The sequence below is a fragment of the Canis aureus genome, chromosome 20 (assembly GCF_053574225.1).
Source record: "Canis aureus isolate CA01 chromosome 20, VMU_Caureus_v.1.0, whole genome shotgun sequence".
NCBI classification, from domain to species: domain Eukaryota; kingdom Metazoa; phylum Chordata; class Mammalia; order Carnivora; family Canidae; genus Canis; species Canis aureus.
In genome coordinates, this window is record NC_135630.1 from 44,641,743 (window position 1) to 44,667,845 (window position 26,103).

At 39.9% G+C, this 26,103-nt stretch overlaps 1 protein-coding gene across 5 annotated transcripts in view; it reads right to left on the minus strand.

Moving 5' to 3' along the window:
- ZRANB3 (zinc finger RANBP2-type containing 3) overlaps positions 1-26,103 on the minus strand; it is a 300,848-nt gene that overhangs the window by 8,571 nt on the left and 266,174 nt on the right. For 4 of the 5 annotated variants that reach the window (XM_077861515.1, XM_077861514.1, XM_077861518.1 and 1 more), the window contains 5 exons: positions 16,835-17,222; positions 13,664-13,861; positions 9,634-9,725; positions 6,095-6,196; positions 4,759-4,901 (listed from right to left, as the gene is read on the minus strand). In XM_077861515.1, the coding sequence (XP_077717641.1) occupies positions 4,759-4,901; positions 6,095-6,196; positions 9,634-9,725; positions 13,664-13,861; positions 16,835-17,222 (923 nt within the window). The remainder of the gene's footprint in view (positions 1-4,758; positions 4,902-6,094; positions 6,197-9,633; positions 9,726-13,663; positions 13,862-16,834; positions 17,223-26,103) is intronic. The other variant, XM_077861516.1, reaches the window with a different exon arrangement.

Here is a 26,103-nt window from a genome sequence, read left to right on the forward strand (position 1 = left end):
AAGCAGAATTGCTGAATTGCTGGGTCAGAGGTCTTGGGTGCTTTAAATCTGGATAGATTTTGACTCATTGTTCTCTCCCTTGGGTCTGCTGGCAATTCAGGAGAGGACCTGTTTTCTCACACTTAAACTAGCACAAGATATGTCAGTTAAAAACATCTCTGCTAATGGTGATATACATCTCATTATAGCTTTAAATCTGCACTTTTCCTATTAAGAGTGCCTCTCTTTTCATATATTTGAATTTCTACTGGTGTGTTGTTCTGAAGCAAAAGAAAAAAGGAATCACAGCAAATTCTTTCAGAATTCTCTAACTTGCCCTTTTGGTTCCTAAATTTCCCACGTCCCCCTACTCCCCAATTCTTCAACCATTTTATTCCCTTGACAAAAGCACTTCACTAAAGTATTTCAGTGGATTCTAATGAACTCAAACACTGCCTGGCTTTGAGGGGCAAGGGGATATTAAGCCTTGCCTCAGGTATTATTCAATGTTTAAAAGCTTAGAAACCTAATTCAGTAACTTTAAAAGATGCTGAGAAATCTATTCAGAGACTTAAGAACTAAAAATAACTTTTTTCCTACAAGAGATTTAAGCACAAAATTTTGAAACCACAAGAAACAGATCAATCAGCCCCAAAGCGGGAGGTTGGCAACTTTTCAAACACAGTTGTGAGTTACCAACATTTAATTTTCCAGTGAGGTTTGCTGGGAAGTTGATGTAAGTATACCACCTCTCAAAAGGATTATGGCAAATCCCAATTTTCACAAATAGGGAGGGAGAATATTGTCTACTAAAGTAATTCCTGGATGGGGAAGTCTTTGGAAGATGGCAAATTTTGCAAGAAAAGAAGAGTGTGTGGGAAGTGGCCCACAACAGTGAAAAAAACAGTGCTGGGCTCTAGGTTGCTGACTTGCTTCGGGGGTCAAAATAAACCCCTGGCATCATAAACCTAACAGGGCCCCAAGGGAAGCAGGCCTGCCTCTGACTTACGGGAACTCAGAAACAGTACCTGGTGATGATCTTGGCTTCCACTCACATTTAAGACTGAGCTACTCAAAAGCTAATTGCAAATTCTGAGGTTGGATGGGTCCTGTGAACTGGTGGATGCCACTACAGGATAATCTGGCTGGAGATCTAGTCACTGCTTAAAATTAGTATCCATGTGTCTTTATTCTAAGGCCATTCTGTTTTTGTTTTTTGTTTTTTTCTTCAGAGAAGAATCCTCTAATTTTCTGCTAGGAAGTAAAATGTGGTTTCTAGTATGTTGGAGTGGAGAAACTGGAAGTGGAGAAAGGGGCCCGAGAAGTGCTGGTTTCCAATGTAACGCCTCTCCCTTTATCTCCACTAAGCCTGGTGTTTCCAAGGCCGATGTCTCTCTGGTTCAGTTTTCAGTAGAAAGTAAACTGGTAGGACAGCGGAAGGCGAGGCATCCACTGTCCACCCGCTCCTCATACAGACTTCCAATCAGTGCTGTTGTGTAGCCTGATCTTTCACACTTGCTTTCAGAGACAGTTACTCCAAGTCTGGGACTTGCTGGGGTTGTCCAGCAAGAACCCGCACACTTCCCTGAAGCACACCCCTCAGCAGGTACACAGCTTTCGTTCTCATGGCTCTTTATGCTAAGTCCATCTGCCTGGAGCCCTCCCTCATTCCTTCTATCTCTGATCAGTGGCCAAGGTCTCCAGATCTACATCCTAACACCTCTCTTCATCTTTCTTCCCTTCCCATGGCTCCTAATAGTCTCTTGCATGGGAGGCAGTATCTTAACCATCTATCTCTAGCATTCCTGTCTCTGGAATGCAGTGCATCACTTCTCTAGGTCGTGTTGTAAAGGAACTTTGCAGATGTAATTAGGGTTACTAATCAGCCGACCTTAAGAAAGGGAGCATTGGGCAGCCCAGGTGGCTCAGTGGTTTAGCACCGCCTTCGGCCCAGGGCATGGTCCTGGAGACCCGGGATCGAGTCCTGCATCAGGCTCCCTGCATGGAGCCTGCTTCTCTCTCTGCCTGTGTCTCTGCCTCGCTCTCTCTCTCTCTGTGTCTCTCGTAAATAAATAAAATCTAAAAAAAAAAAAAAAAAAAAAAAAAAAAAAAAAAAAAAGAAGAAGAAAGAAAGGGAGCAATTCTAAGCACAAGAAGGACTTGACACACCATTGCTGGCCCTGAGGTGTAGGAGCCCCTGTGCTAGAATAGAAAGAAGCCTCAAGAAGCTAAGGGCAGTCCCAACCCTCAGCAAGAAAAACCCAAGTCCTATAATCACAGGGAACTGAGTTCTGGTAACAACCTGAATGAGGGTGGAAAAGGATTCTTTCCAGACTCTCAGTGAGAGTCCATCCAGCCAACACCTTGAATTCAGCTTTATAAAATCCAGAGAAGAGAAAGGAGTTGAGCTATCTCAGACTTCTGATGTACAGAACTGTTGATTTTCTGTTTCTGATTTTCTGATGAATTTCTGTTGATTTCAGCTGCTGAGTTTGTGGTGATGTGTTAAGGCAGCAATAGAAAGCTAATGCAGGCTGCCTCCCCACTTCAAGTCCACCCATTTGATCTCCTAACTGCAGCCAGAACTGCTCAAAGACACAAATCTGAATACTGACTATGCTGCTTACCACACATTTTAGCTTTAATATATCATCTACATAAAATGTCATAGACAATGCCGTGTGTCTGACTTTGATTTATATTGATTTCATGACTTTTGCTTTTATACCTGATGGGCCACCTTTCTCAGGTGGTTCTTTTAAGTTATCATCTATGTGTGATGGGAAGGAAATAATGCCACAAGTCTAGAAATGGCTGGAGTGGGCTGTAAATTTAGTTAAGAAGGAAATTAAGGTCATGCAAGAGAAGACCAATAGTTCAACTAAGACAGTGGTAATGACAATGAGAAAACGTAGGAAATTGGAAGAAGTACTAAGAGAAACAGCATAGGCATCATGCTTTTTGTTACACATGAGTGGATATCTGTAGTGCAAGGGTGTGTGTGCGTGTGTGTGTATTTATACGTATCAACACACACATATATTTTAAATATTTTTTTTTTAGTATAAAGTAACACATGGGAGAAATTTAAGCAGTACGGAAGAGTTTAGGTGAGTCCCAAACTGGCAGCTCACGGACAAATCCAACTAGTCAAAGGCCTTTAATTGATTCACATAGTATTTTACTTTTTAATCTGAATTTGAATGACTTCAGATGGGGTAGGCACTCTCCAGTTTGCCATACTTCTCCCCGCCCCCCACCTCAATCTTTTCTGGTTTTACACTTGATCTCATTTGTTCATTTATGGTTCCTGCTTTACTTTTAGTCATATGAGTTTGTGATCCAGGCCTCAAGTACCAAGTCCCTACCATCTCCACAAATCCCCTTTTACGTGGTCTACAAGATCCCTCATCAGGGGTACTACTGAGGTTTCAAAGCAGGTAGCTGTTTGGGAGTGCAGTTCTGTTCACTGTAGGATTTTCAGCAGTATCTCAGGCCTCTAGCCACTAAATGCTCCATGGTTGTATCCCCTAATCGTAACACACTAAAAGGTCTCCTAACATTGCCATCCTGGAGGGTAAAACTGCCCCCAGCTCAGAACCATCGTCTTAGAGAAACCTCTGGTAAGAGTTTCTAGGGCACTTCCAGGCACTTTCTTTTTCTTTTTCTTTTTTTTTCTTCCAGGCACTTTCTATGTCATAACAGCAATTACATATATCTGTATCTCCAGCCTTTTTTTATACTTCTTTCTACTCTTAATAATGTATCACAAGTATCATTCTCTATTCTCACATATGAATATACCATATGCCACACATTTTGCAACAGCTGAGGGATTTTTCACTGTATAGGGATATAAGCTATATGATCAACTGCAATCTCTCACTTACTGATGGACATTTTTCACCTGTGTGCATGGAAAAGGCTAGAGATCATAAACTGAGGGGGTGTGAGGATAAAGACACAGTACTGGTGTGTGGAAACAGCTGGAGCTCCAGGGGCTTGTGCTGCCATGTGGCCGTTCAGTTTGGTCCTTGGTGATCTCTTCCAAGCAGGAGCCGGGCAAAGAATAGCTGACTGAGCATCACCGCTTCATGATGAGGAAAGAGTCTACAGAGAAGGGGGCCCGAGGTCCCACAAGGGGGATACATGGACGGGGCAGAGATGATTATGATGCCAAGAAAGGAAAGTGAGTTTAGATTAGTTTAGATTAGATTTAGATTAGATTTGGATTAGGTTAGAAAGAAACCTGTAATGATTAAGGTAAAACACTTACAGAAGGACACACCTAACCTTTCCTTTTATTTTGTTTCTGACCATGGGCACGATAATAGTTCCCTCTGACCCTTTGGGTGCTGGTGGTCAAGCAGGACCAGCTCCCCTGCTGCACAGCACCCAGATTCACGCTTTGGGAGTACAGGGCAGAGGCTCTTCTAACAGGGAAACGCCTTCCTGTTGTTAAACAGTATCCTCGGCTTGGCAGGTCACAGGTTGCAAAGCCTATGACTCTGGCCTCTCTCCTCATGAGTGAGACTCATGGTGACCAAGACCTGGAAAACCTAATCTTTTCCAGCAGATTGGATGAAATTCACAAAATATCTAATTATGTTGCTATAAAATAAGCTGTTATTTTATGTATGCTTTTCTCTTAACTCATCATTAGTTAAAAGATTTCATTAGTGGTTACATAAAATGTCTCAGATCAATCCCCCCATTACCCGTAGAAATAACCATGACCAATAATGAATCTACAAAATAAAAAAGAAAGACAAAGCATACCTTTTAGTAGTATTTTGCTTGGATTGTTGCTTTGTGATTTCTTCCAAAGCAAGAATTGGGCTACAGAACAGCCGCCCGCTTTTCCTGATTATTTTTTGCTTCATGGCAGTTAGACTACTCCATTCTCGAACAAACCTCAAAATCTGGCAGAAAATGAGGTAATGAAAAGAGTTACCAGCACACCAGGCATTTTCCTTTGAAAGTAAAGCCCCTTATCACATCAGAAAACTGCTGTTGTATTCTATCTCCAAAGAGGCTTCTGAATGTCACAATTTAAGGCTTTCTTCAGTTTGATGCTTCTTCATAGCTTTATTGTAAAATATCATGGCCAGTTCTGCAGAGGTCTCTTTCAACCTAAAGACTCTATAAAGACCCATTTCAGGATGCCCAGCATATTTCCCAGACGCACATAGGAACCAATGGCAGCAATGTGCTCAGCGAGACCCAAGGAGGCCCAGCTGTGAGGAGCACAAAGCCTGCAGAGGCCAGGGCAAGACCGGTCTTGGGGAGAGCAGGTCTTACAGTGGTGGCAGGTTTCACTGTAACATCTGAGAATCGCTTTGTACCCAACTACCTGAATTACCCCAGGAAAACAGTCATCAATAAAGCTGGGACATTTTTACCAGGGTTGCCATTAATCCTACTTATTGGTCAATTATATGTAACTGGCTATTATCTGGCAATCTGAGAATCAGGATTTGATGATACCAGAGAAAACAGCTCACTGGTACCTCTTCCTTTAAGATGGGTGCAGCTGACCCATGGGCAATGTTAGATTTCCACTCAAAGAGCAGAAACAATCACTATTTCCTTGTAAAAAATGGTACACTGCATGCCGTCAGCCCCACACATGTTGACATTTCTGAGCAGTGAAGATCAGTGGGCCACAGATCAGGCTTGAGGCTTCCTGAGCAGGTACTTGGCCTACAGCTGTATGCTGGTGCTTCTGACGATGCCAGAGTCACCCGGCACGGCATCGTCCCTGCTCTCAGAATGTGTCATCGCTAGAACTTAACTGTCAGAGATAAAATGTGCTCCTGTCAGATACAAATATCACAGTTGCTAATCCTGTGAATGAGAAATTAAACGATGTGAGGATAATTCTATCCACAGAAACAGCAACTCTAGGTGTGATCACTCACCAAGGAAACAGATCTCACTCACGTTTATTCTCAGCACCAAGGTAAATCATGGCAGTGCCTGGACTGATGAAAATGCGACCAGTGATTTGACTCTGCACCAGGCCATGAGGCAACTCTGCTTTTATTAAACCTAAAATGGTCTTAAATTACTCAACAGATTTTAACTTACAACAAACACACAGGACTGTTCTTACCAGGGAGCGATTTTGTTTCAGCTGAAAGCTTGCTGGTAAGTCTTCCCAAAGGTCTAATTTTATATCCAAGGGAATGAAGTTGCAGTTCATCTGGTTTCCTTCCTGATTATAGATTAGGAAGGCATTATTAATCCATCCTGTCTGTAGGCACTACTAATTATTTAAAAAGTAAAGAATCATATTATGGTGCAATATTCCCAATCTCCTAAAAGATAAATGGAGGTGGCACATTTTAACAGGAGTCCACCCACACAGCAGCCCTGCATGGACACTGAGCGCAGAGAGGGGCTGGGCTCCCCATGCTCTCTGCATGCCTCCACTGCTTTCTCTCTAAAGGGTAAAAAATACCATGTAGAGGGTTTAAACAGGAGGTTTAAACATAAGTAGTTCTTTTATAAAGGCGAAGAAAAACCTCTGCACATAAAAATCTATTCTATCAACAAAAGCTGAACCCATATTCTAATCCTCTCAGCTAAAAAGAAAGTTACAGCTTCCATAATCACTTTGGAAAAAACACACAGAAAGTACTTAACATATTGATTCAAACATTAGACATGTAATGGTTACTCTAAAATCTGAATTAGGAATTGGGATTCTGGCTAAAACGAATAGCTCTTGGGACGCCTGGGTGGCTTAGCAGTTGAGAGCATCTGCCTTCGGCTCAGGGCGTGATCCCAGGACGCCTGGGTGGCTTAGCAGTTGAGAGCATCTGCCTTCGGCTCAGGGCGTGATATTGAGTCCCATATTGGGCTCCCCGCAGGGAGCCTGCTTCTCCCTCTGCCTGTGTCTCTGTCTCTCTGTCTCTCATGAAGAAATAAATAAAAACTTAAAAAAAAAAAAAGAATAGCTCTTTAGAGGGATACTGTTACTACAACGTAGGACGCTAAACATCTGTTATTGATCTTCCTTTTAGGGGGTCTTCTTTTAGGCAGGGTACTAGGGTTTTTATCCAAATTCCTCCTTCCAGATTCACCTCAGCTCACCTTATCACTGTGAAAAGACCTGTTAATGTGTCCTTCGCTTAGTGTCTCATGTTTAGAAGATTAATTGAATTACATTTTATGGTAAAGGGACATGTAAGTATTCAGATCAGTCATACAAATGCACTTGACACTATGAAGAGAGATGTCAAGAAGGTGAGGTGGCCCACGCGACACAGGCTGGGTGCTGAGACTGTAAGATAGGTCAGTGAGGCTGGGACACCAGGACTTTGCAGTTTCTTTCCTATTTCCACCCAGAGGGGTAAAACCATTGATCAGATGATCCAGGATGCAGAGCTTTCACCGTATAGAATGAAAAATGTAAGGAGTTTTAGGGCTTCTGAATTCTGTGTTGTACTCTGCCTGGTGTCCGCCTTTTGGCTTCTCGACCTTCAATCCCCTCTGGGGACCAGTTCTCTGTTATTCTCGCGTGGTGGTCTGAGAACCAAGGCCTGGCGCCCTCCCCACACTGGAGATGTAGGTGGCTCAGGCACTCAGGCCTGCCTCCAGGTGAGCAGAGGAGAGGCCTTGGCACTCCCTCCACAGCCAGTGGTTCCACATAGTGGACAGGGGTCCGGGCCTTAAAGAGGAGCATGGTTCACGGTCTGCCTTCCTTCCTGGTGTCTCTCTCTGCTGTGGTCCCACCGCAGAGGCAGCATGGGGCTTCTGGCATTCACAATCCTAGTCATCTCCTAATCTTCTAGCAATCCCTTCTAATTGTTAGTTAGCACTGGAGAGATTGTTACACGGCCCACCATCTATCTCTATCTCTATTTCCTTTAGTGTAAAACCTATAACCTAAATTATCTTGAAAAAGGCATTCTTTCAGTAGGCTGGCTCATGAATGCAAGAGGTTACAAATAGTATTTTATTATACTTATAAAGATTAGAAATTTGATACTGTAGATCAAACATAAGTATTCATAATCTCAGCAAGTTTTTCCTCAAAAACTCACACTACTTTACCTAGGCCAAAGATTCTCACAGGGCCCATGAAACCACTTCAGGAGATGCACAAAGGCAAAAGTATCTGCACAATGCTGTTTCCCAGGGACAGACAGATATGACAATCCTAATGTCTTCTATTAAGACTCTAGAGAAACTGCTAAAAATGTAAAACAATGTAGGGGTGCCTGGGTGACTCAGTCAGTTAAGTGACTGACTCTTGATTTACTCATGATCCCAGGGTCCTGGGGTCCAGCCTGAGTCGGGCTCCCATTGAGCGCACAGCCTGCTTATCCCTGTCCTTTTGCTCCTTCCTGCATTCTCTCTCTTTCTCTTTCATAAACAACTTTTAAAAAACTCTTTAAAAAAAGGAACTGATAACTTTCCTCACTAAATGTTATCTTGTTTTATATATGTTTCATAAAATTAAGTTATTGACATGAATATCAACAATGGGTTTATTACTACTATCCTTAACTAATAAATATTTTTAAGTGTTTCCATTTTAACTTCAAATACAGTAAATATCAATAGATATAACCTACATGAACAAAAGTTTGAGCACCACTAACCTAGACTATGGCATGAGTCCAAGCAATCATATTTTTAAAGCATCCTAGAATTTATTTGACACGGATGGGCAGAGTCAGGCTTCTGCAAAGGTGCTGCGGCTGCTACAAATAATCCATGAAGGAGCTAATTTTTTTTGGAAGTATAGTTGACACACAATGTTACATAAATTTCAGGTGTAGGACATAGTGATTTGACAAGTCTATACGTTATGTTGTGCTCACACAACTGTAGCTCCCATCTGTCACCTGTACAGCACTATCACAATACCACGGACTATATTCCCTGTGCTGTGCCTTTCATCCCTGTGACCTATTTATCCCATAGCTGGAAGCCTGTATCTCTTACTTCCCTTCACCCATTTTGCCCATCCCCTCCAATTTCCTCCCCTCTAGCAACCACCAGTTCATTCTCTGATTTATGGGTCTGCTTTTGCTTTGTTTGTTCACTTGCTTTGTTTTTTTAGATTCCACACATAAGTGAAATCATGTGATATTTGTCTTTTCTTGTCTCACTTATTTCATTTAAGATCATACTTTCTCTCTACATCCATCTATGTTGTTGCAAATGGCAGGATCTCATTCTTTTTTATGGCTGCATAATATGCCATTGTGTAGACATGGTGTGCGTGTGTGTGCCACACCTAGGAGCTCTGAGGGTTCCTTACGGCTAGGCACAGTGCTATGTGATTTACAGGATTTAGCTATTACCCTTGCAACAACTCCTATCCATGCTTCCCAGTTGAGGAAACTGAAGCACAAGCAGTTAAGTAATCTGTTCAAGATTCCACGCTTAGTAATAGATTTGAACTGAGGCAGTTTGGCCCTGGAGTCTGTGCTTTTAATAACTATGCTGTCTTGTCTCTCACTGTCTTTAGATTTAAGAAAGGAATTTTAGAATTAGCTTTAAGGAGAAAAAGAACCAGATACTTATCTCACTATTAATAAAATTAAATATCTCCACTGAAACATGAAAAAAAAAGTCTTTTTTTTTTTTTTTTTCTTTTTGGCATGTTTCAAGCTATAGACTCTGCATGATGCTTACCTTAGTATAAAGGTGAATCCGGTCAGTATTCTGACTTGCACAGAACATTAGGGTATCATACACTGGCAAGTTGTCTGAACTCTTCAACTGTTCTGATAAAGAAGATAAAAAAAAATAAAATAAAATAAAGAAGATAAAAAAAGAACCTGAAGGTTTACCTCTCCTCTATCCAAAATAGCTTATTTTAATCTTCTATGGGTTAGAATGATGAAAGAGCTATGTAAAATATATCAAAATATTTGACAAAGAACATGTGTCGCACTTGAAATAAAACTACCATGGTAGGCCATCTAAGGCCACACTGGCTTAGAGGGAAACCAGTTGCTTTTGCACTTCTGCAAATGACCCCAGTAGAGAGAAACAAATTCAGAATTAGCTGAAAAGATATGAGTGACATGTGAGGGAGAATTTCCTGCCACCAAGCACTGTTATCAGCCTGAAAGGAATCTAGAGGGACACCTGGGTGCTTCAGTGGTTTAGTGTCTGCCTTTGGCCCAGGGCGTGATCCTGGAGTCCCTGGATCGAGTCTCACATTGGGCTCCCTACATGGAGTCTGCTTCTCTTTCTGCCTGTGTCTCTGCCCCCCCCCCCTCTCTCTCATGAATAAATAAATAAAATATTTTTTTAAAAAAAGGAGTCTAGAATCTGGACTTCTGCTTTAGTGGTTTTAAGCTGAGGTTGAAGGAGCACCATTTTGGTTATCAGCAGCAATGCAGCTCTGTGAAAGACCACATTAACACCATATCCCCTATGACCCCGTGCTTCACATTCACAAAATGAAATAGGTGGACAAGCTTTTTTTTTGGATAATCTTCTTTTATTTACCACTTCTCAGTCTCACCAATATATATATTGGAGAGATAGGGTTATCACAGTGGATCTACATCATAATTATGGTGAACACTTATCAAGTACTTAACAACGTGCCAGGCACTGTTCTAAGTACATATTATTAACACCTCTCAGAAATAAGTAGTGCATTTTACAGAGGAGAAAACTAAGGCACATTAACTTGCCCAAGGGCACACCACCAGCAAGAGGGCTTAAGACCAGTAATGTGGCTACAGAGCCTGTACCCTTAATCTCTTGCCACAGTTTCTAAATGACTTTTATTCTTTCTTTCTTTTCTTTCTTTCTTTCTTTCTTTCTTTCTTTCTTTCTTTCTTTCTTTCTTTCTTTCTTTCTTTCTTTCTTTCTTTCTTTCTTTCTTTCTTTCTTTCTTTCTTTCTTTCTTTCTTTCTTTCTTTCTTTCTTTTTCTTTCTCTCTCTCTCCCTTCCTTCCTTCCTTCCTTCCTTCCTTCCTTCCTTCCTTCCTTCCTTCCTTCCTTCCTTCTTCCCTCCCTCCCTTCCCTCCCCTCCCCTTCCCTTCCTTTTCTTTCATTCTATCTCTCTCTTTCTTTCTTTCTTTCTTTCTTATTTATTTATATATATTTTTTTCTTCAGTGACCTTCTAGATCCTCAGATCTAGAAGTCTATTATTTGTCATTCTACTTGACAATGTCATCATGTTTTAATTTTTCTAATGAAACCACTGGTCATTTTACAAACTTGGGAGTATTCCCATATTTCATGAATTTAAAAATGTCAGTTTTTTTCCATGGTTTAACATGTCTGAATTGGCATGTCTTACATCCAATAATCGTGCCATTTTACAATCACTGTTGGCCAGGTGGCAGTCGGTGATGTAGTTGTCATTGCCTGAGCATGCATGAGCTTAGTCATAACTACAATATTGTTGTTACTTCAACACCACACTTGAGGCAGACACATTATTTGTTACTACATGAGTTGAGTTTAATTGCACTAAAATGTCTTCAAAATGTTTCACTAGGATTTGGTATTGAAATAAAAAGTTACCACGTGTACCAAAAGTTTTACATATAAAGCAGGAGAGCATAAATTTGATATTAAAGAAGTAAATATGTATTGTTGGGAGAATAACCCAAATTTGTTAATATTCTTGTGAAGGAATGACCAAGTGCTTCATGGACCTAAGGAAAGGAGATCCCAGATAAAGCTCTCTCACATCTGGATCCAGAGCTAAGCAGAAGGGTTGCCTAGCATATGTGAAGCACAGTAGATGAGGGTAGAAGACAATGCCGAATCCCTCAGGACAAATGAAAAAAATAATCAAAGCAACAGAGGGTGGTATGACCTGGTCTGGGTATCATTCAGGTATTAAATCATAGTTTAAGTTTTAGAGTTTCCTTCTTTCTTAATGTACATAAAACAATGCATTGTATAATCACTCTGTCTTCAGATTTTTTGAAGAACTATGGTTAATGCATTAATGTTTAAGGATCAGAAGTCATTCTTTGATAAAAAGAATTATAGGATTGATTCTAAATTAGCTGATATTCTTGGTAGCTGGCAGCTACATCAGGGAACATATTTCTCTTTCTATTGTTTCCATGAAGTGTAATTTAATGGTTTAGACTAGAGATGACACATCTTGTGAAGACACAGCCACCCTACCAGACCCTTAGAACTCCAGTTAGAACAAAACCACAGTCCTCGCAAAGCACATTCCACTCCAGTTCTAAAAAAGCTTATGTGTACAGAATAAACATTATAACATAGTGTGTCTCCTCTGTTATTCTTCTTTTGTTTTTCATGAAAATCCATGTTAGTGGGGAGAGGTGAAGCATATGGCTTAAATGGAATTCTCAGCCCAGTGACCTGAGAAGTCCACAAAAGGAAGAGCGGACAGGTATGGGGGGAAACACTGGCATTGTCTGGAGTAGAAGAGGCCAATGCAAATTTTACTGGCAGAACAGAATTTCAAAAGGTCTAGTGATTTTTGAAAAGTATGTGTAAGTAAAGCCAGCATCTGCCTTCAACAAGGGACCAATTTACAACTAACAAGCCAGAATGTCCTTGCCGTAGATGAAAAGACTCATGGCCTAAGCATTGATGACAAACTCCAGTTGTTTGTTCTGGGCCTGATGTTTAGTCCAGTGAGCCACATGCTGTTCTATAACAAGAGCTTCATCAATACTTGAGGGATTGTCTAAGCAGGAGGAAGGAAACCAGAGTTATGAAAGGAATGCCTCAACTGAGACTACACCATCTACCTAAAGACTGTTAAAATTAACACACCTCAAACAGGGTCCATTACAAGACATTCTTTGAGAAGACCCTGAGGCATTAGAGGGAAGAACAGCTGGGGTGGGGGGTAGGAAAGGAGGATGCCTTGAGCTGAGAAATTCTTAAATGAAGACTTCATTTTAGAGCAATGATCTGACTCTGAATTATATCTGCGTTTAATAGCAGCTGATTTAGGAGAAAAACTTCAACTGTCCCATCTTAGCAGTTTTGGTGTTGTTATAATGAGAACAACAGTCTGTGGGTTACTATGGTCACTGACCAATTAACAAAGAAAACAACCCCAAACTACTCACCAGCTCTGGCCAGCCAGCCCATAAAGATAGTGATGTCTGGCATAAGGCTGGTGTGTGCACCAACTATCACAGCTCGAAGAAATGAATGGCATCAACCAAAGAGTAAATAAATCCAAATCATCTGGTTGGCTCCCAATGTAGTCATGATTCATATAGTCTTGAAATTATGTACCTTAAAATGTTTTCTTAAAAAAACCCCTAAACCCTAAATTTAAAATATGTCAATTAATTGTGGCCATTTAAAAGAAATTCATGTGCAAATGATTAATAATTTGTTAAGCAGCTGTTAATAATACGTCAATCTTACTGTTTTGTCCAAAAAAGCCTCCCAAATATCAGAACCACACCCTCACTCGTGGATGGCCTGGCTCGGATAAGGCTGGGCAACCGGCCTGGGCGCAGCAGGAGCAGCTAGTGCCAGTTCTGCTCTAAGTCATGTCTGAATGCCCACAGCTCTGCTCTTCCAGCCATCTGGTGTTTAAGTGTGTGCTTTTAAATGATTGGTATTTTTAATATAAATGGGAATACAAGAAACCTGGAACATGGTAGTAGTCACAAATCTACGAACAGTATCATATATCTACATTCATCCTTAGTATCTGGACCCTGGAAGTGAAAACCAGACTTACCATCACTTGGCTGGGGTGTGAGTCCATCTTCTCTCTTGATTTCTGATATTTCTTCCTTGCTCTCAGCCAACGGGTTCGGTTCTGGGGATGCAAGGACTTGTTTTTCACAGTCAGAGCTACTCCAAATGTTTTTGGAGGTGTCTTTCTGCGGATCATCTTTCTTATTTGCCTTTTTATCCTGGGTGGAGCTGAGGCTATCTATTTGCAGAATTATGAAAATCAAACAATTTATGTACCAATTTAGATAAAATCATTATTTACTTGGAGGCCAGTTTTTAAAAAGTCACAGCTAGGTCTTATAAAAAAGAAATAGTCAATAATGTTCGTTCATTCTCTGGGAGTCACTAAATGCCCCATGTGCAAACAATGAAGTGACAGGCAGTGAGGAAGGAGACAAACAAATCCCAGCTTCCTAGAGTTTCTATTCTAAGTGTCAGAGACAGACAATCAACAAGGAAATGAATAAATCAGAGAAAGAGGATAAAGGCCAATGAATAAAGAGAAAGAGAAATGAAACAGAATAAAACAAGGTTTTGTAATCAGGGGATGGTAGAGAGCAAAGGTTGGCAGGGCCAAGATCTGGGTCGAGTCCCATCCGAGTGAGCAGTGAGCAAGTGAGTGGAGGGTTGTTGGGGAATCTAGGAAGCCTGGCCCCAGGGCCTGTATTCTTAAACCGTATTGTAAATGAAACAGAAGCCATTAAGAGTTTTAGGCAAAAGAATGGGATCCTCTGAATTTTTTAAGGCTCCCTCAGGCTGCTTACACTGAAGGGCCACAGGGAGTCTCACTGGGAGGCCACTGAAGTCTGGGAGAGAAAAAGGTGACTTTCATTAGGATGGTAGCAATAAAGTAGACGTGGCCAGAATCAAGATAGACTGGAAGTTATACTGGCAGAACTTGGCAAATCAAGTGTGGAAGGAGAGAGAAGAATCAAAGATGCTGCCTGGGTTTCTAGCATTATGGAGGGGAGATGAGGGAAGAGAAGATTTAGGTGTTAGGTGAGGTGGTGGTGAATGAACAACTCCATCTTGGGGCATGTTCACCTCGAGGGACCTGTTAGACACGCAGGTGCAGAAGAGGCAGAGGCATATGGACAAGCCGCGAATCAAGTGAGAGACGAAGTGTGGGCCTGTGAACAGTAAGATGGCAAGTATAAGCTATGTGGATGTTAAGTAAGGACAAAGCACAGGAGGGGCACATGGCTGGCTCAGTAGAGCATGTGACTCCACATCTCAAGGTTGTGAGTTCAAGCTCCATGTTGGGCATAGAGAGTACTTTTTTTTTTAAGGTTTTATTTATTTATTCATGAGAGACACAGGCAGAGGGAGAAGCAGGATTCCTGCAGGGAACCTGATATGGGACTCAATCCCAGACCCCAGGATCACACCCCCAGCCAAAGATGCTCAACCACTGAGCCATCCAGGCGTCCCATTGAGAGTACTTAAAGAAACAAAACAAAACAAAAACAAAACAAAACCCAACAAAGCACAAGAGAAGTGCTCCCTACTGACAAATATTAGTGTTCAATATATACTATACCAAATTGTCTGAATGTCCTGGAGACTGCATTAGCAACCTTTATAGGACTGTAATTTCCTAATATTGCCCCTTTAGTTTTTTGGATTCTGTTTCCTCAAAGTGTTACATTGCAAACACTGATTAAAAATTTTGGATGAATTAGAATTAATTCTGCTTTTCAGCCCTTTTGGGGGTACATCCAAATCAAGGCTGGAAATCATTATGCCACGTGCAGTAATATAAACCTAAGAATTATAACCTTTTATATACAGTATTATCACTGTTACTTATATGTATTTCTGTTTAATCAGACTTTCATAGTCACAAAAGAAGTTTTACTTTTCTTTAGGATGTTTGAGAGTTTGCTTACTAAATCATGGATCTAGAAACTTTCGCTGTTGCTCTTGGCATCACAAAGAAAAATCAGAACTATAAAACCCTGTTAAACTATGATTTTCATTGCTAAATCACTCAACTTATACTTAATGTGAACTGGCATTATTCGTAGTCATGAGATACTTTATTTTTATGGCCTAGAGTAGTTGGAAATTGAATGAGATAATGCAAATTCTGAGAGATATTATATGGAATAAGCTTGTGGTTCCAATTTAGTTCACAGACAACAGGTGTCCACGTTACAAATATAACCGCCCAGATGGCAGACTTGTCATTTTTGTAGGAACACCCAGAAATGAAAGAGGAAAGACTCAGCTACTGATTACATTTTCTTTCAGATTAAAACTAAGACATAGGAGAACAAGAAAGACAGGAAGGAACTGCAGTGGCAGAGCCTTTATCTTAGCTGACTCTTTGTTAATGTTACTTAGCTAAAGAATTCACATATGATGGAAAAGGAGATGCGTACAATTATTACAACTTATAAAATAAAATGCTTTCTCCCAGCTTCCAAAACAGTCTGCTTGGCATTTTGAGTTGCCATGAAAATGGTCTCTAAAACTGGAAACAAAAGAAATACTAATGATCTATTTTCTAAGACAACCTCAGGATTGATAATCTTTTCAAAAAACAAAACATCAGAAAATGGAATATTATGCTATAAAAACATACTCTGAGGTATGTTTACAATTTCTACTTTTAAAATATCATGCTTTGGAAAATAATTAACTTATAAAACAGATAACAAATTGGTCCTTAAAAGAAGATTTATAGAGGAATTTTTATGATTTGTCATGCAAGAAACAGGACACAATGCATATTTTACTAGGCAAAGAAGCTACATTGGATTATTTTACTATTTAAACAAAAATAATCTAGAATTTCTTTAAAAACAAGTATTATCTACAGGAGAAAGAAAACAGCAGGTCTATGACTATAAGGCATATTTGCTGCCATAGCAACAGAGCTTCTATTCCTGCCCACTGAATTCACATCCTGCTGGCATTAATGAGAAATGTCCATTTGTGCCAAATTAATGCCATGTCACAGACGCTCAGGCATATACATTCTTGACAGAACTGGGAGCTTTCCACATTCCACCAGGGGATAAATTCAGTCTTCACTATATAAAGTTCTTACTCTAGATTAAAAGCTGGAGTCACACTAACCTGTGATAACCACGGTTGCCTCTAAAACCACAGATTATGTGAAGACAACACTGCTAGCCCCCTCCAGGGCCACACTCCATGTACTCACCAGCTCTGCCTTGAGGATTCTCACACATTTCACAATAAGGTAACACTGAGCTATTGACATAGGTGCAGAGACTACACTGCCAGCCCTTTCCAGAAAGGGGTGGGTTGGTTGCCTGGGCGAGAGACGAAGTGTGCCTGGGCCAGGACGGTTTCTTCTCAGGGGCACTGCGGTGGTCACTGGTGGTAACAGACTTCAGTCTTTTAGCTTCCGGTTCAAAACTGCTTTCATGATCAATAGTATGTCCTGTGGCCAATTTTCCAGGGTTTGCTGGCACGACAGTATGTTTCTCCTGGAATATCCCTGATTCATCACAGGAGGTCACCAACTGTTTTTTCTTAGGTTTTGGTATAAAGAATGATCGAATATCATGCTGTTTTTCTTTTTCAAACTAGGAAAAACAAACAGTCATCAAATTAAGAAGCAATCTAATATGTTCTTCCTCAATGAAACAGATTAACCAACTATTTTCAGTAATCATATTCCTTTATCTTTTGAATACCTTGTTGGAAATGAATTCAATTATGCTATGATTCTTCATATATACATATATGCAGAATATCATTAACACATCTATATACTTCCTGTGTCTAACTTTTTTTAAGCACTTACAATGTGCCAAGCGCTTTACATATATTAACTCATTTAATCCTCATGCCAGTTCTGTGAAATGAGACAGGTACTAGAATTCTTCCTATATTTTAGATGATGACACTAAAGCTTTAGAGATGATGTTTGGTAATGCAGCTACAGAATTTATGTAATAAAATTATACTTCATCAACTACCTGGTCTAGAGGTATGTCAGGGAAAGGAAAATTGTGTATTTAAATATGTCAAGTCAATCAAGAACCTGCAAAAATGTTTTCATGCCCAAACTATAAATACAGTGTTTATAAAGTGTTTTTCATATTAAAATGTTTCCTTGACTAGGGAGCTTTTTTTTCAAATAGCATTAAGCTATTAATTAGAACTGCTTCTTTAACAGACACATCTTAATAATTGCCTTCCTTTTGAGAAATGTATTTCCCTTTTCTAAGAAAAGCTCCATCATTATTTCATGCTTCTCATCTTCTTTTCTATGTGTAAATCTCAACCTCCTTATTAGAGAGGTAGGATACATATCTCCACAACTGATAAGCTAGCAGTGAAGGAAGTAAAGGAGTCAATTTTAGAGAATCCTGTTAGGGGTACCAGAGTGGACACACACTGCCTTTCCCAAGATGGCCATACCAGTTCTTATCCTATTTGATAAGCTCTTCTCACAATGTGACACTGACATGCCTACATTTAGAGGTGGGGTCTGTGTTCCTCTCCCTTGAACCTGGGTAGACCTTTGTAACTCTCTCAATCAATAGAACACAGTAAGAGTAACACTGTGTGACTTCTGAGGCTAGGCAGTTGAAGGTTATATGGCTTCCACTTGGTTCCTGGAACTCTGAATCTTTCTGTTTATGTCTCAGGTTGCTTGCCTTTGGAGCCTAGCCACCATGTTGTGGGGAAGCCTAGGTCACATGGAGAAACCATGTGTGGATGTTCAAGTTGACAACTCGAGGTAGGTTCTAGGCTACAGACAGCATCAATTGCCAGACATGCGAGTGAATGGGCCTTGAGATGTTTCCAGATCTCAGACTTGGGGTCTTCCATCAAAGGCCCCAGTCATCATAGAGCAGAGACACACCATTTCCATTACACCCTGGTTGAATTCCTCACCCACAGAAACCATAAGAAATAATGTGATTGTTGTTTGAAGACAGCAGCAATAGATAACACTGACAGACACTACAGATAATGTTAGCAAAATACATATGCTATAAAGAAATATTTTACATAATACATCTTATCTGCACCTCTTAGCAGTGCTGCATAAGAAAGCAAGATATAGCAAAATCCATGAGACAGAAGGATAAGTGGTTACCAGATGCTGAGGGAAAGGGTGATGGGTAGTTACTGCTAAATGGTCACAGACAGTCTCTGAGGTGATGAAAAAGTTTTGAAAATAGTGGTGACAACTGCACAACAACTGTGAATGTGAGATTAAGTGGCATTACCACTGAATTGTATACTTAAAAGTAGGTAAAATGGCAAGTTTTATGATTATCTATTTACAAATATAATCACATATTTTTAAACTAAAAAAAAAAAAAGGAAGGGAGGAAAGCAGGAAGATTTAGGCTGTTCCCATATTAGTAAAATAAAACATAGAGCAGAAAAGCCCCCCACCATGTACAACTTTCATTTTATGTGGCTTTTATACCGCCTCATGTTCTACAAAAATTATCTAATTAGTTGTAGAAGTGACAAAATTTAGATAAAAATATAAAGAATGAAATTATTAACCACGAGACACGTTTTAAAAACAAGGCACAAGGGAAATTCTAAGAAAAGCATGAAGAAAAGCAGAGAGATTAGCAGACTAAGCAAGTTTGGTGTTTAAAAAAGGTAACAAAGCAAAAAAGACAAACATTTAAAAAAAATGTTCTATGCTGGGCAGCCGGGTGGCTCAGCGGTTTAGCACTGCCTTCAGCCCAGGACCTGATCCTGGGGACCCGGGATCAAGTCCCAGGTCGGGCTCCCTGCATGGAGCCTGCTTCTCCGTCTGCCTGTGTCTCTGCCTCTCTCTCTCTGTGTCTCTCATGAATAAATAAATAAAATCTTTTTAAAACATAAATAAAAATGTTCTTTTCCTATCAATAGGATGACAAAGAGGTCTTGTAGGATTTTGAAAATATTAGCAAATGTTCAGCAAACATGAACAAATTCCATCAGCTATTTCTCGTTAAAGCATGACCTGAGTCCTTGCAATGTCTGAGAATGAATGGATTTCATTCCTAACTCTTCATTAGTAGCTTCCTTGGGCATGCAATTCTTTTCAAGTCCTTAAAGACGTTGCTCTCCTTCCAACACCCAATGATGCTGATCATGTTCCTTCATAGGTTGCAAACTTTTCCTTTGTTTTAGAGTCTTTCAGGACCTTCTCTTTTACCCTGATGCTCTAAAATTTCACAATAATCTGTATTTCTGCATCTGTGTCATTTATATTCATCTACCTTCAGCACCCAGGACCAGGATACCTTAATTTTGAATGGTACTGATCAGCTTTAGCTCTTGGCAATTTTCACTATTCTTTGATAGCTTCTTCCCCTTTATTTTCTCTTTTTTGGAATTATTGTTAGCAGAATGGTGGAACTAGACATAATGTCTTATCTTTTATTGTCCTGTCTTCCTTTTGTCTTTTTTACCCTCAAATTCTTTTTTTTTTTTTAAAAGATTTTACTTATTTATTCATGAGAGAGAGAGAGAGAGAAGCAGGCTCCCTGCAAGGAGCCAGATGTGGGACTCGATCCCAGCACCCTGGGATCACTCCTTGAGCCAAAGGCAAATGCTCAATCACTGAGCCACCCAGGAGTCCCTACCCTTAAATTCTTTAGAGTTTTTCTCTAATTTATCTTGCAACCCTACTACAGAATTATTTTATTTTGACAGCCATATTTTTAACATCTGAAATTTCCTTCTCATTCCCTGTTCCTTTTTTTGCAGTAGTCTATTTTTATTTATATTTGCAATATCATCTTAAATGTGAGGCTACTAATTTGAGTTTTTAAAACATTATCTTTAGCATTAAATTTTCTATCAGCTTATTTTTGTTCCCCTTTTTCATGCTACAGATTTCTCCCCAAACAGGCAATGACCTTGCTTGTTCCTGTATACATGTGAATGAAAGAATAGGAGGATTGCCTGGAAATGTGGGACAAATGGGCCTTATCATCATGAAGATCTAACAGAACATTCTGATTGACCTCAAGATGTGTGGAAGATGGAGGGGCCCAGAGTGATTCTCAAACTCCTACATTTCTGACTTGTAACAATTTAGGGATGATATTTTCCTGTAATTGGGAATATAGGAAACAACTAGGCTCATAAAAAGACAGAAAGAGAAGAGATAAGGAAAGAAGTTCACTTTCAGGCACGTGTGAGGACTGATGGGTACCAGGGTGGAGAGTTCCAGGAAGTAAATCTGGAGTTCAAGAGAAAGAAACAACTACATTCACATATCTGTGAGCCATGAACATAGAGAGGTGGTTAAAGACATAGGACTTGATATCATGGTACATGAAGGGAGAAGGATGTGAGATAAGGTTAAAGCCAAGGACAGAAAGCACAGAAAGATCATTAAAGTTGGAATGAAGGGGGATCCCTGGGTGGCTCAGCGGTTTAGCGCCTGTCTTCAGCCCAGGGCCTGATCCTGGAGCCCGGGGATCAAGTCCCACATCGGGCTCCCTGCATGGAGCCTGCTTCTCCCTCTGCCTGTGTCTCTGCCTCTCTCTCTGTGTCTCTCATGAATAAATAAATAAAATCTTTGAAAAAAAAAAGGGTGTAATGAAGAAGAGATACAGAGGATAGAAACACAAGAAAGAAGAGTAAGAAAGGGAGAAAAGTCAGGAGAGTGGTAGCTTTAGTGTGTGTGTGTGTGTGTGTTTTGGTTCTCCTGCTCATGATATCAGGTGCTCCGTGGGTATTTTCAATCAGAAAATCCCATGTCCTTGAGTTTTGGAAAATTTTCTTATATTACGTTTTCTTCCTCTCTTTTCTCTGTCTTCTTTTTCTGGAGTTCCAATTGGGCAAAAAACTTCTGGATTAATCATTTGATTTTCTTCGGCTTTCCTCACATTTTCCCATTGTTCTTTGTTCTTTCTTTCTTTTTTGTTTTTTTAAAGGATTTTATTTATTTATTCATGAGGGACACACAGAGAGAGAGGCACAGATGTAGGCAGAGGGAGAAGCAGACTCCCTGCAGGGAGCCCAATGCGGTACTTGATCCCAGGACCCTAGGATAATGACCTGAGCCAAAGGCAGACACTCAACCACTGAGCCATTCAGGTACTCCTCTGTTCTTTCTTTGTGATTTCCTCATTACCTTCCTTCCCATCCTTGGTGACTTACTATCTCCTGATATGACAGGTTCAGTTCCTACGAGCTTTCCCTTGCATGATTTCCTCTCCTTGATCTTGTTTCATGGGCACAGTATTTTCTTTCACTTCTCTATGGACATTGATAATAGTTTTGATGTTTCCTTTTAAAGTTTTCTTCAGCTCATTCCACTGTCTCTGGTTCTTCTGATCCCTTTCTTGGCTTACACGCTTGTTTTGGTCTCTGCTTTTCAAGTGAGAGGCTTTCCTCTAGGCCTGGTGACCTTTACCGTCCATTCATATTTAAGAATCAGTCTTACTAATAAGCATTAAGGATAAAATGCTATGGCAAGTTCCATGTGAGGGACTTCACTATGGTCACCATGACTGTCAGGGAAACCCTGTCAGTCTCCCTAATGCTCTCTTGGTCCAGTTTGGCTCTCCAGAAAGGAGTCCTTCAGTCTTTTGCCTGTAGGGTACAGTGCTGGCTACCAGTAATCCAGGAGCTGATTAGGAAAAGGGTGCTAAGGATTCTATCATTAATTAAGGATTCTTGCAGTTAATATGCTTGTTTTCAAATTACTGCCTTGCCCTGCTCTCTCAACTGCCTCTCTTCCTAGATACATTTTGAAATACATTTTTTTTTAAGATTTTATTTTTAAGTAATTTCTACACCTGACATGGGGCTTGAACTCCCAAACCTGAGACCAAGAGTCGCATGCTCCAATGACTGCACCAGCCAGGTGCCCTTGAAATATATTTAAGAGAAGCAAATAAAACAGTTACATAAAAAAAATAGGAAATATAAATAATAAAAAATAGGAATATAAAAAATAGGAAATAAGAAACACAAAAAATAAAATGAATAAAATATATAACAGGCCACTGTCATTTACATGAATAATGTTTAGGTAGTATCAGAATCTTCTGTCCCCTTCTACCTTGTAAGGAATTTCTTTCTGTAAAAACATTTTAATTTCTCCATCTTCCCACCAAACCAAACAAAACAGTTAGAGATCTGTTTATAAAAAAGCAACCCTCCTAATAATACAAAACAAAAACCTGAGAAATCTTTCAGAAAAAAGAATTCTCAGGGCCTTAAAATAGCAGTCTTTACAGTTCTTCTCTTTAATTAAGACATTTAATTAAGCTGTTTTTTAAAAGAACTTCTTTTACTATTTAAGTAATGACTAATTTTGGAAATTAACATTTGAGAAATTCTCACAATGTGCCAGAGGCAAGTCACAGTCAAGGTTACAGTGGCTGACAGTAATCAGGAATTGACGGCCACCTCTGCCGCTAGGAGGGCTAACTTACCATACACAGGAGTAATCATTATACGTGTTACTTTGAAATCTCAGCTGCTTGGGTAATAAATTGAGACTTAAGTGCATAAAACCCAGAAAAGGAGTGTGTGGGTGTAAAGGGAATCATTTTACATAATTTTGGGAACCAAAGGATCCACTTAGAGTATAATTTTAGAAAAAGGAAAGGGCAAGATTAATTAGCAGCAATGACTTTAGTTAATGCCATGATGGCTACGCTGGACAATGATGAATATGGTTATGGGTAGTGAACCTTCAAGTTAGCTTGTCGCCATGGGGCTGCGAGAAGCTGTAAGGCCCTATGGAAATAAAGGCTTCCTCTAGGATAATCAATTACAAGCCTGATCTATGTTAACAGTTCATGTTTTCTGAGTGTAGCCTCTGAGCAATCAGGCAAGAATGTGGTTCATGAGGTTTCTTTGATAGTTGGCAGCTAGGAGTGATAGAAACACATGTAAGAAAATGTGACACACTTTAATGATACTCACATATGTTGGATGGGAACAGAGAAGGGCTGCAGGTTTACTGAATAGGAGTTCTTAATGTGGGACTCATGGACTTTTCACAAGACCTAGGGTGGCCTCCCATTAGCCTAGGAAGCCTCTGAAGTGGAATATAAAGTGTTGTCTGTATTGTATGTACATTTTGGAGGCAACTTTTTAAAATTTAATTTTAAATTTATTTATTCATGAGAGACACACAGAGAGAGGCAGAGGCAGAGGCAGAGGGAGAAGCAAGCTCCTTGCAGGGAGCTCAATGCGGGACTCCATCCGAGGACCCCAGGACCATGACCAGAGCCAAAGGCAGACGCTCAACCACTGAGTCAACCAGACATCCCTGGAGAGCACTTCATGGTCTCAGAAGGATTCAGGATCCAACAAAGTTAGGAGCCATTGGACTAGAACAAAATATCTGAACATGCACCTGTGGTTTGAAGAGCTCCATTTCTTTCCTTAACTGTCTATAAGTAAAGACAGATTGAAAGTTCCTATGTGAGTGTACATAGCGGTAGTGAATTCACTCTTTGTAAGGAGAAACAAAGAATTAAATAATTAATGAGAATCCCTCTGGCTGCTCTCAAATAATAATTTTTAAAAACTGAGTGATTCTAAAACAGAGTCACTTTTGTGCAGGCATGAAACATGCTCACTTAGCTCATCTGTCTGTCACGGTAACTGATCTCTGAACAGCTCCTCATGAGAGAGCAAATGACATGGGAGCGCCCACAGGGCCAGAGAGAAGGAAACTGCTGATGAGGTGAGCAGAAGACAGTGCAGGAATCACGAGGGCTGGGAGTTGGAGCAGACACTGCTGTGCTGGCAGGACTCACAGCTGGAATATCATGCAGGTCAGCTCAAAACAAAACACACTATCCTTGATGTTTTGAGACAGGGACATATCACCATCAGCTCCTTATGGAGCTCCAGCAGGTTCTGGGGACAAGTCTGATCAATGAAAGAAGGAAGTGACCATTAATGAGATTTATAGACGCAGACACTAAACGTGAATGCAAAACTTCTGTATCTGTTAAGATGCTTCTAATTTCTTTTCTTTGGTCCTTTTAAAATTAATCTTTTATAAAGTGAATAGGGATCCACTGATTCAAGCATCTGAAAAAAAGGCAGGAAGAAATAATTGTAAACAAAATGCTCCCTAAATAAACATGTTTTCTAAAAATATGAGGTTGATTAATAACCAGACTTCCTGTGGGAGCAAGCTTTATTGGTCTTACCAGAATAGACCAGAATCTTCAAGTTTTTACAGCCACACTGATAGTTAAATACTTAGCACCCATACTGCTCTGGCAGGTTTGTATTTGGAAAACTACTGACCGTATTAATGTTATCAGCATTTCTCAGTGGTAAAGATAAGCAGGAACACAGGAAGGCAAACTATTTTTTATGGCCTAGGAAAGCTCTATACTTAAATAGCACAATAAAGTTAAAAAGTTTTAAGTCTTTTATGATTACATTCTTGCGTTTAGAAGAAATTTACTAGCTAATTATTGACAAATATCCTAACTCATCATGACTGTCCTTGTAAAGAAAGAACTATATTAAGTGACCCTTTTAATATGTGATAAAGAGCTTAAATGTAGGTGTTTGTAAGTAGGAGGAGTGATCTAAGCTTATAGTAATTTTTATCACACGACTTCGGGAAAAATATCTTTAAGTCAACTGTAAGTCAACATGCCCATGTCAAAAGATGTGGAAAATAGAAGATATTCCTCTCTTCGATTATATAGACACCCAGTTATTGCGTTCCTGACTTTTGTTCGATATTGCTTTTGAAAAACAAAAGAAAAAATATTGCTTCCAGTGAGCAGTGCGGGGGCAAAACCATTACAAAATGCTTAAGGTGGCAAAATGTATGTTTTTATCTGAAAGGTTTAGGGGGCTAATATAGTTGCTCTGTTTTGCACCCTGGTAAACTACTGCTCTTTAGAGACAAATTTCTTGGCCGTGATGATAGGATTAAAAGTCAGTTATTAGAACTGAAGGGGAGGAAAAGGAAATCTCGTAAAACTCATAAAAAATAAGAAAGCACTTCAAAGCCTGGTGCTATTCTAGCGCGGCACACGCCACCACCAAGAGCCCCGATGTCGGCTCTCATAGACTTTGATCAAAGGGCAGCTCTGGTAGGAATCATTACTGCCTCATGTCATCTGTCTCCTGCTCTTTAAAGAATTAACAAAACCGCTGTGATATACCAGTGGCTGACTGGTCCTGAACGGCGGACGAATGATGATCGGAACTGGAACTAAAGAGACTTTCTCAACATTTGTAAACAAGCCAGAGGGTAGAGAATGACAAAAGTATGATCTTAAATATCTAACTAAAAAAATGAATTTCAGTTCTCCGAAAAGGAGACTTTTTCAGATTTTGTAAAAAGGTCCATTCTCATGTAGTTAAATGAAATTTTGAATAATCCTCTCTTGGGCACCATATGCTTTTCTCTGTGGGCATAAATAAAATAAAGCAAACAAAATAAAACAACCCTGGTTTTAAAAAAAAAACATGGTGGCAAAAAGGAAAACA